Below are 10,665 nucleotides of genomic sequence, written 5' to 3' on the forward strand. Positions count from 1 at the left end.
TAGATAGAAGCCCTAAGCCTACAAGGTTTGGAACCTTTTCTGTTAAGCTTTCCATGCTACATAGTATTATTACCAAGACAGCACGGCTGCTGCAGGTATATCATGTTAAAACGCAAACAATCTGTCATTTTAGATAGAAGCAAAATAAACCTTCCAAACAGTTTAATATAGAAATGTTTCTGCCTTCAAATTTGCATGATACAAAGCCGTCTACAGACACCTCAATAATGTGTCGATCCAAACAGTTTAATCTATAATCTATATTTTATTTAATTGATTTTGTGTGAGAATTGTGTTTAAGAGACATGCAACCAAGCCCTCCTCTGTATCAGGACATAGGATGATAATATAATAGCCTTATACAGGAGTACACGACGGGTCAGAGTAAAGCCACTAATACCAATCCCCCCCCTATCAGTTTCCCTAAATGGGTTATTCCAAGGTTAGAGCACCATAGGGATTAAGAGGCAGCAGATTACATTTACATTTACATTTAAGTCATTTAGCAGACGCTCTTATCCAGAGCGACTTACAAATTGGAAAGTTCATACATATTCATCCATATTCATCCTGGTCCCCCCGTGGGGAATGAACCCACAACCCTGGCGTTGCAAGCGCCATGCTCTACCAACTGAGCCACACGGGACCACGTTTACCCCTATATGGTAGGATCTGCACCTCATACTATTAGTCCACTATTAGATTAGTCCAATCAAGGACAAGGGGGTGCCTCACTGTTCAGGTGTTGGGAGATAAGACACGCAAAGAAGAAGTCTCTGAAATATATAACAATAGTATGAGGTGCAGATCCTACCATTAATTCATATACTGTATATTCTGACATATAATCATACTGATATTGCACTCCCTGTTAAAATCTCTCAAAATGTGTTACAACAACCCCATAACAAAACTACTGATATCATAGAACCACACCAAAAAAATACAGTACTCGTTTGTGACACCAATAATAAATTCAATTTCACCATCATAACATTCACCGTAGAAATATGCCACACGAATGTTATATCGCAAATAGTGACAGCGGAGATTAACTTAATAAAGTGCTTGATCACAACACCTCCGGTGGACCGAACACAAAGCCGAGAGTCTTAGAAAAAAACACTTGTTTACGTGTCCCCAACACATCTAATAGAGTCATAATCATCATCAATAGGAGCAACTCTCGTGTTCCGCATCCCAAATGGCACCCCATTCCCTACATAGCGCACTACTTTAGAACCCTTTGGATCCTGGTCAAAAGTAGTGCACTAAATAGGAAATAGAGTTCTATTTGAGACGCGTCACACAGTCTGTAGAGAACATGAGTGGGCAGGCGAGGTTAGTGAGCACGGTGGATGGATGGAATTTACATAAATACTGAATGCCTCCAGAATGGAACCCTATTCCTTATAATGCAGTGCTTCAACCAGAACCAGAACCGTACGGCTCTGGCCAACAGTAGTGCACTTTATAGGCAATAGAGTTCTATTTGGGACGTGACCACTGTTCTCCTGTACCTGGTGTGTCATATAGGCTTTTTCCCCCCTTTTTAAAACAACAAAACAGAAAAGCTACAAATATATTTTTTAAACTGAAGTCTGTATCGTTATATCCCAAATGGAACTCTATTCCTATGTAGTGCACTACTTTTGACCAGAGCCGGTGCCATTTGGGACGCAGCCGATAACTGTTCACTGAGCGAGCTTGACGTTCATCATCATCATCGGCGATATATTCCAGTCTGCATGGGTTAAGAAGGGGCAGGCAATGTCTTTGTTACCCATCTCTGAATCTCGTGTAGTCAATCCTGGAATGACATTTCTTGTGAGCACTGATCTCAAGTCAGTTTTTCCCTTTTCCTTTCAATGACCAAAGTGTATAAAAAGTTAGTGTGAACTGATCCTAGATCTGTGGCTAGGGGTAAATTCCTTGTTGCAGTGCTTTGTACAGTCAATGGGTGAGGTGAGGTAGAGGCATTGATGGGGTTATGAGTGACATTGGAAACATTCCGGAGCATTCCGGCACCATAATATGCCATGTTGCCATGGAGACCGGTTCCAAGGTTCCCCTCTCACCACAGCTGTCTCCCTGTGTAGTTCACCGGAGCAGTAGGCATCTGTTACAGACAGACAAGTGGTTAGGGTGTGTGTGTGTGTGTGTGCAAATCAAATCAAATGTTATTTGTCACATGCGCCGAATACAACAAGTGTAGACTTTACCATACAATGTTTACTTATGAACCCTTTCCCAACAATGCAGTTAAAAAGTAAGAACATTTGCAAATAGATAAAAATAAAATATTAAGACAATAAAATAACAGTAACGATGTTCTATACAGGCTATATACAATGAGTACCGGTACCGAGTCAGTGTACTGGGGTAAGAGGTAGTTGAGTTAATATGTAATAATATTATATAATATTATAAACTGGGTGGTTTGAGCCCTGAATGCTGATTGGCTGACAGCCATACCCGTATACCACGGGTATGACAAAACATGTATTTTTATTGCTCTAATTACGTTGGTAACCAGTTTATAATAGCAATAAGGCACCTTGGGGGTTTGTGGTATTTGGTCAATTTTCCACGGCTAAGATCTGTATCCAGGCACTCCGCGTTGCGCCGTTCATAAGAACAGCCCTTAGCCGTGGTATATTGGCCATATACCACACCCCCTCGGGTCTTATTGCTTAAATATAATATGAACAAGGGTGTTGTGCGTTTGTGTGTGTGAGATAAGACACACTAACCGTTCCTCCGTTCATCACCAGGGCCATCTCAGTGGGCTGGTACATGTGGCCTCTGAAGGGGATCCCAGGACGCATCCCCCCATGTCCGTTATGGTACGACCCACCTCTCAGTGCTGAGACTCGACCCAGGGAGAGAGCAAACACAAATCAAGTGGATGCTACTAGTTAATCGTTAGTTAATTTTTTTCTATAGACAATCCTTCTATTTCGACTTAAATCTTTTGCATATACACAAACATTTGCATAAACCCACACATAGCCTTTCACACAACCAACACACACACACACACAGTGTACCTGCGCTGTGTTCCTCGATAGAGTAGGTCTGGTTATCTGCGTAGGGCCTGTGTGTGAGGGTGTGTGTAGGTAATGGCACCTCCTGTTGGAAGCAGGGCTGCTGGGGCTGGCTGGTGTCAAAGTAGTCCTGCTGGCTGGGGACCGGCGGGTCCCTCAGACACAGGTGGGCTTCTGGGATAGCGTGAAATAACAGGAGGATCCAACCTTGCGCCACCAAGGCAACTGCCAACGCCGGCTCATCCCAGTCCAGTCGCCGCCCTTCCCCACCACCCGTCCGCGCCCCCCTCAACACCATGTCGCCATAGAGATAGAGCACAAGCCAGGAAACCCATAGCAACAGGGATGCCAGGCAGGACAGGAAGAGCCATACGGCATTGCACTTCCAACGCCGCTCGCACCCTCCGTCACTCCCCTCCTCTGCCTCGTCCTCTCCCCCTTCCCCTCCGCACAGCACCACAGCCAGGGAGAGGCCAAGCGCCGTCAGGAGCAGCCCCAGGGCGTAGCTGCAAACCAGGGCAAAGTCTAACGGTGGGTAGTCACAGGCCCCGTGGCCCTCCCTCACCACTGTCAGCAGCAGCCACTCTCCAGAGATGATCCCCTGTACCAGGGCCAGGGCCATGCCAAGCCCAGCCAGGGAGCTCCCTTTGGGGCTAGACTTTCCAGACACCAGCCTCTTCAACCGCACCGCCTGGGCCAGGAGGCAGGAGAAGCACAGGGCGAACAGGGGGCCCCAGAGAACCCGGCGGACCACACACAGGGCCTCGTTACGCCCCACCAGGAAGACCAGGGACAGGGAGAAGAGAACCAAGAGGGAGGCCAGCAGGAGGAGAAGAGGACCCAGGCCGGAGCGCCGATCTGGGTCAAGGATGGAGTGGCGTTTGGCTAGGAGAACCACGGAGAGGACCAGGGAGGTGATGGCTCCACCACAGGCCACGGCCTCCAACACCACCCCCCACACAGACTCCAGGTCACACAACGTCCGGTAGAGGGGGTCCACGTTTACACCGCAACCCAGAGGAGGGGGAGGGGCCACGCCGGGGTCGATGATGTCATCCTGGGAGTGGCCGCAGCCAATCAGAGAGAGGAGAAAGAGAAGGACGGGACTGAGGGCCATCTGAGATAGAGAGAGAGAAATTAAGAAGAGGGAGGGAGAGAGAGAAGCAAAACGTTGTTACTGAATCATTACATTTACATTTAAGTCATTTAGCAGACGCTCTTATCCAGAGCAATCATGTCAACAACACAGCACCAAAATGGCCTGTCTCTTGCTATCACTTGTTTAGTCACTTGTTCAGTCAGTGTATCATTCAGACCACAAGAGACTGTGGAAGGAGTTTCTGCTAGAGGGAACTAACTGTTCCCGGTACGTCTTTCATTTCACAAATGTATCATTATTATGTCATGTCCTTTCTCTATCTCTAACTGCTTGGAAGCTCATGCACACACACACACACACACACACACACACACACACACACACACACACACACACACACACACACACACACACACACACACACACACAGCATGGCCCTCAGCAGCCCACTCAGCCTGTGCCAGCCAGGGCCACGGTTCCCATAGTAACGAGCAGCCAAGTGGGTTGGCCTACATAGCGCTGGGTTTTCACAACACAGGCTGAGTGACAAGTACACGCACACACACCAACACACAGACACACACAGTTCAACATTGGAAGAAAACACTTTTTTAAAAGTGTCATGGCCCGGGGCGGGGCTACGATAGGGGCTATCAAAAAGTTGTAATTAAGCTGTCAGTCTTTACATCTGACACCAAAAACAACAATAATCCATAAACTTACTCTGCATATTAATCCTTGAAATATTCATTTGTTCAATTATTGTGAACTGAACTCACCTTGAGAGATTAGTTGAATGTCCCGTTAGGTTACTTAATAACTTTCATGACTTCGAAAAAATAAAGAGGTCACATCTCTAGTCCCACATAGTCGATATCCAAAACTCATAATTCATCTTGGGTCCATGTTAGTTCAACGACGTTTGTTCAGCAGACTCATTAAAGATCTTCTTCATTTACAGGCGACAACAAGGTGACCGTTATCTGACGTGTTGGCGAGATGTGCGCACAGCAGATCGCACGCTCACCATAAATAACGGACTGTATAAAAGGTGAGTCACTCGTTGACTATTCCGTTTGTATTCCATCCGTTCCCCGGTGGCGCGAGCTGTGACGGTTATTAGGTCCGTTAAAATCACTCCTGTCTGTAGCATCTCTCTGGTGCGTTTCCGTTATTTTCCCATTGTATCACGTTATATCACATCGTTGTTTTGGCAACGCTACAGCGCGCTATGAGCACTCCAAAAAAGTGTCAGGTGCACGCTTGACTTCACTCCCCCACATAGCTAAATATAACAAACCCGACTAAAAGTTCTCTCTCTCTCTCTCTCTCTCTCTCTCTCTCTCTCTCTCTCTCTCTCTCCCTCTCTCTTTAAATCTGCGGGGGATGTAAACAGCAACTTGGTTGCAGCTGTCAGCTTGAGGCTCACAGGGATGCCGCAATGCTACTTCCAAGCACTGCTCTCCTCTGCTCACCCACTGTCAGAAGTGCATTTACACTGGTCTTCCTCCAAGCAGAGGTCAACAGTTCAGTATCCAAAGATTCCTCCATTTCTCTTATCACTTTCACAATGCAATAATAAAGTATATAATCAGACCGGCGTTTAATGTTGGTTCCTTCCAACTGCAGCAGCTTTCAACTTGTAATGGTTTACATTTGACATGTTAGTCCTTTAGCAGATGCTCTTATCCAGAGCGACATACAGGAGCAATTAGGGTTAAGTGACTTGTTCAAGGGCACATCGGCAGATTTGTCACCTAGTCATCTCAGGGATTCTAACTACCAACCTTTTGGTTACTGGTCCAATGCTCTTAACCGCGAGGCCACCTGCCGCCCCCAAATACATTCAATCAACCGTTACAATCACATATTAATAGTGGAATCATCCATCCCCACTTTCTTGTCCTCTTCCGTCCGGCTGTCTCCTCCTGGCGGAAGGTTTCAAGGACAGGTTAAAACACAGGCTGGCCAAGCACAGCAAAAGTAGTGCACTATATATAGGGAATAGGGTGCACGGTAAAGTCTCTTAGCAGAACCCTATAACAGAGACCTATATTCAATACAAGGTGAAACATCTTCAGAAGAATCAAATCGAAGGGGGAAACCAGAAGGCAGCTAGAGCAGGTATGCTGAGAGGAGAGGAGGAGGAGAGGAGGAGAGGAGGAGATGAGAGGAGGAGATGAGAGGAGGAGGAGGAGAGGAGGAGAGGAGAGGAGGAGAGGAGGAGGGAGAGGAGAGTCCTGAACACCGGTGAGTGTCAGGTCCACGTAACCGCTGTCTCTTTAGTTTAGTGAGTGTCTTGGTCCAAAATGTCACCCTATTCCCTGTGTAGTGCACTACTTTAAACCTAAGTCCTATGGGCCCTAGTGCACTACATAGGGAATAGGGTGCCATTTGGGGACTGAGACACGATGTCATGTAACAGAGAAAATCCATGACTCAGCCGCATGCTGCTTTCTCCTTATACTGACATGGGGGTAATCCCCACTCTGTGACCGTGTGTGTGGTGTGTGTATGTGTGTGCGCGCGTGCGTGTGTGCGCGCGTGCGTGTGTGAATAAGATTACATGGACATGGGGGACCTGTTCCTAGATCAGGACTCCTACCCTGAGACTGTTTATTAGCACAGCCCCTGTACTGTACTGAGAGAGTCGTTACCTGGTCCTAGATCAGCACTCCTACCCCGAGACTGTATATTAGTACAGCCCCTGTACTGTACTGAGAGAGTCGTTACCTGGTCCTAGATCAGCACTCCTACCCTGAGACTGTTTATTAGTACAGCCCCTGTACTGTACTGAGAGAGTCGTTACCTGGTCCTAGATCAGCACTCCTACCCTGAGACTGTTTATTAGTACAGCCCCTGTACTGTACTGAGAGAGTCGTTAGGAGCAGTGATGTTAATGAGACAATGGATTTCTTCATAGATGCCTGTAATAGAGGCTAAACATAGAAGGTTCCTGTCATCATCTCCAGTAGCTCACACACACACACACACACACACACACACACACACACACACACACACACACACACACACACACACACACACACACACACACACACACACACACACACACACACACACATACACACACACACACGCCCGCGTCAGTAGTGCAGATTAGTGTGTCTAATAATGTCTCAACTAGCCTAGTAACAACATGATGACCTGAATGAATGGGGCCAGTGACGGACCACAAATTGTCCCAGGTATTTCGGCCCATTTTGATTCCTCTGGGCCCCCACACCGGCCCATTATGTTCCTCTGGGTCCCCACACCGGCCCATTTTGTTCCTCTGGGCACCGAGACCGGGCCTTTATTTCCCTTGAAGCCTCCATTATAATATATAATGGTCATTCTGCAGAAGAAAAAACTATCCAGACCGGCCCACTAGGCTACAGATGGACCTGCCCATCTGGCATTTGCCAGAATTGCCCAGTGGCCAATCCGTCCCTGAGTAGGGCTGAGCAGGAGAGCTCTGGGTGAATGGACTGCTATGGCTTTATACAGTGTTGGGTCTTTCTCAAACTCAAAGCACTTTGCGTTGGTGTAACTCAACTCCAATGTGTAGCAATGTGTGAAGGTGTAGTGAGCCGAAAATCAATCAGTCAATTTCAATGACTATGTGTGTCAGTTAACAACACTTAAACAGTTCAACAAATTGCAAATCGGGATATAAGCACCATGCAACAGGTGTGAACGATGTCGACCTCTGCGCAAAGGGGAGAGAGAGGGAGAGAGGGAGAGAGAGTGTGAGAGAGGGAGAGAGAGGGGGAGAGAGACAGAGAGAGGGAGGGAGCGGGAGAGAGAGTGAGAGGGAGATTGGGAAAGAGAGAGAGCGAGATGGGGGGGAGAGAGAGAGAGCGAGAGAGGATAATGACTATAGAGGAGTAGAGTGCTGGCTTGGTGATTACCTCGTCATTACCCTGCAGTTGTGAAGTATGGGACATCCCATAATCCTCCCTTCCCCCTCACTCCATCCCTTCTTCTCTCCCTCCATTTCATTCCATTCATCCACTCTTTCTCCTGTCTATTTTTTGTAAAGCTGGGAGGTTGACGTTTTGATCGAGCCCCCCATACGCACACGCCAGTACACACACACACACACACACACACACACACACACACACACACACACACACACACACACACACACACAGTATAGTAGGTGTGCGTGTGTAGAGGGGCTAAATAGCTTGGACATTACTCTAGGTCAAAGGTCATTGTGGGTCATTCTAAGGTCATCCTCTCCTGTCTGACCTCTCCTCAACCACTTACTTACTAGTGATTAGCTGTTTTGAGATGTTAAAGTAACTTGTAAACAGTTAGTACAGGAAGTGATTCATTTGTCCATATACATTACTCTCTCCCTCTCTTTCTCTCTCTATATATATATTTATCTCTTTCTTTCTCGCTATCCCTCTCTCTCTCCGCTCTCTCGCTGTGCCTTCCTTCTCTCTCTCTCTCTCTCTCTCTCTCTCTGCTCCTCCCTTCTCTCTCTTTCTCTGTCTCTCTCTCTCATCTCTCCAGCCAGAGAACCTCTCAGCACCATATAGATAAGGGCCAGTATTCATAAAGCACTGATGATCTAAGATCAGTTTGGACTTTAAGATCATCATGAATAACATTACATGGACTCTGAGACTCTTAGTGAACACAGGCCCAGATCAGCCCAGTCCAATCCAGCTACATCATTAACACCACTACAGGTGGTTTGGAGGTGGTGTGGTTCATGTGGAATAGCACCACCATGTGGAATAGCACTGTGGAATGTGGGTGTGTGTTTCTGGGGAAAAAAATACAATAACCATTATCATCTCAAAAGTCAAAGTCATTATTGAGATGATTCAAATCCTTGTTATTCATCAATCATTTAAAGCAAACAACCAATCAATAAACTTGACCGTTATTCATTGGAAAGTACAATATGTTCTGTTTTAATTGAAAAACTTAATTACAATTAGTATAAAAACCTATTAAACGTGGTCGTTGCACGTACATTTGTATGGCTGTCTACTCTTTAACCTGTTCCCCCTAATTAGGGGCAGGTTGGCATTTCTTGTCATGATTCTTACCCTGGAGGCAGCTCTGTAGAGGGGTCACTAGCTGGCACAGCCACAAAGTCATCAAATATACCCACACTGCTGACCATAATACCTAACCTTAACCTGAAATTAAGACCAAGAAGCACATTTTGTTTTCATGAATGTTTACAATATAGTAAATGATGACTATAATAATACCCTGTTACACATTCCCAGTAGATGAAAAGCTGGTACTGCAGTAGTGATGTCAGCGACAGACAGTAGCCCATTGTCTTTCCAATCCTGGTGCATTAAACTGGGTTTGCAGTTTCCCTAAGAGGATCAACACTACTGGAATAGATTAATATAGGTAAGGATCCCTTTGTGGCAGAAGTGTCTGTGGATCACTTTGTGGCAGGTGTCTCATCTTGGTCTGTTCACATGCGTTTGTGGATGTAGATCACTGTCTTGCAGTTGGGGCAGCGGTGTTCTACGTCCTTACAGGAGTCAACACAGAAAGGAATGCAAGAGAATATCATGCACCTAGAGAGAGAGAGAGGGGGGACGGACAAAGAGAGAGATAGATAGAGAGGGGGGGTGGGGGACAAAGAGAGAGAGCGAGAGAGAAGGGGGTGGGGGACAAAGAGAGAGATAGATAGAGAGGGGGGGTGGGGGACAAAGAGAGAGAGCGAGAGAGAGGGGGGTGGGGGACAAAGAGAGAGATAGATAGAGAGGGGGGGTGGGGGACAAAGAGAGAGAGCGAGAGAGAGTGGGGTGGGGGACAAAGAGAGAGATAGATAGAGAGGGGGGGTGGGGGACAAAGAGAGAAAGTGAGAGAGAGGATATTTAGTGTGTGTGTGAGAGAAAAAAAGCTACAAATACTATGTGTGTGTATTCCTGTATGTACATGTGTGTGTGTGTGTGTGTGTGTGTGTGTGTGTGTGTGTGTCGGCCCGTGTGTGTCGGCCCGTGTGTGTGTCAACTCACAGGAAGCAGAAGAGGACTCCACAGATGAGCCAGGCGAGACTCCCGGCGATGTGTGTGGTCTCTGTCAGAACCTGGACCTGACAGTGGGGACACGTCATCTGGCCGGGTACGTCTCTTAGTAGCGGCTGCTGCATCACCACCACCTGGGTTACTGCAGAGGGAGGAGAATACTGGTTAGAACCAGATATAACTGGTCAGAATCGGATAGAACAGGACAGAACCACCACCTGGGTTATTGCAGAGGGAGGAGAATACTGGTTAGAACCAGATATAACTGGTCAGAACAGGACAGAACCACCACCTGGGCTATTGCAGAGGGAGGAGAATACTGGTTAGAACTGGTCAGAACGGGACAGAACCACCACTTGGGTTACTGCAGAGGGAAGGAGGGAGGGAATACTGGCCAGAACCAGATAGAATCAGATATAACTGGACAGGACCATATAGAACCCCTTAGGATGGAGTAATACTATAGTAATACTTGATATAACTGGACAGGACTGAACAG

General features: G+C 46.9%; 2 protein-coding genes across 2 annotated transcripts in view; both read right to left on the minus strand.

Moving 5' to 3' along the window:
- Window positions 1-147: 147 nt before the first annotated feature.
- LOC139568125 (G-protein coupled receptor family C group 5 member B-like) lies at window positions 148-5,477 on the minus strand. Its single transcript, XM_071389854.1, has 4 exons — window positions 4,926-5,477; window positions 3,051-4,164; window positions 2,754-2,866; window positions 148-2,119 (listed from the first exon to the last, which is right to left on the minus strand). Exons 2-4 carry the CDS (start codon window positions 4,162-4,164, stop codon window positions 2,075-2,077), a joined length of 1,272 nt encoding a protein of 423 aa, XP_071245955.1. The 5' UTR covers window positions 4,926-5,477; the 3' UTR covers window positions 148-2,074.
- Window positions 5,478-9,338: 3,861 nt separating this feature from the next.
- LOC139541592 (LITAF domain-containing protein-like) overlaps window positions 9,339-10,665 on the minus strand; it is a 2,295-nt gene continuing 968 nt past the window's right edge. Inside the window, exons 2-3 of the mRNA XM_071346405.1 lie at window positions 10,158-10,308; window positions 9,339-9,713 (exon numbers count right to left, since the gene is read on the minus strand). Coding sequence (XP_071202506.1) covers window positions 9,608-9,713; window positions 10,158-10,308 — 257 coding nt within the window. The 3' untranslated portion in view covers window positions 9,339-9,607. The remainder of the gene's footprint in view (window positions 9,714-10,157; window positions 10,309-10,665) is intronic.

The sequence above is a fragment of the Salvelinus alpinus genome, chromosome 2 (assembly GCF_045679555.1).
Source record: "Salvelinus alpinus chromosome 2, SLU_Salpinus.1, whole genome shotgun sequence".
Taxonomy (NCBI): Eukaryota; Metazoa; Chordata; class Actinopteri; order Salmoniformes; family Salmonidae; genus Salvelinus; species Salvelinus alpinus.

Coding starts and splice junctions, on each gene's coding strand:
- LOC139568125 (XM_071389854.1), bottom strand. CDS start 4,164: ATGGCCCTCAGTCCCGTCCTTCTCTTTCTCCTCTCTCTGATTGGCTGC. Junction 2,867..3,050: donor TATCGAGGAACACAGCGCAG/GTACACTGTGTG, acceptor GTCGAGTCTCAG/CACTGAGAGGTGGGTCGTAC. Junction 2,120..2,753: donor TGGTGATGAACGGAGGAACG/GTTAGTGTGTCT, acceptor TGTCTGTAACAG/ATGCCTACTGCTCCGGTGAA.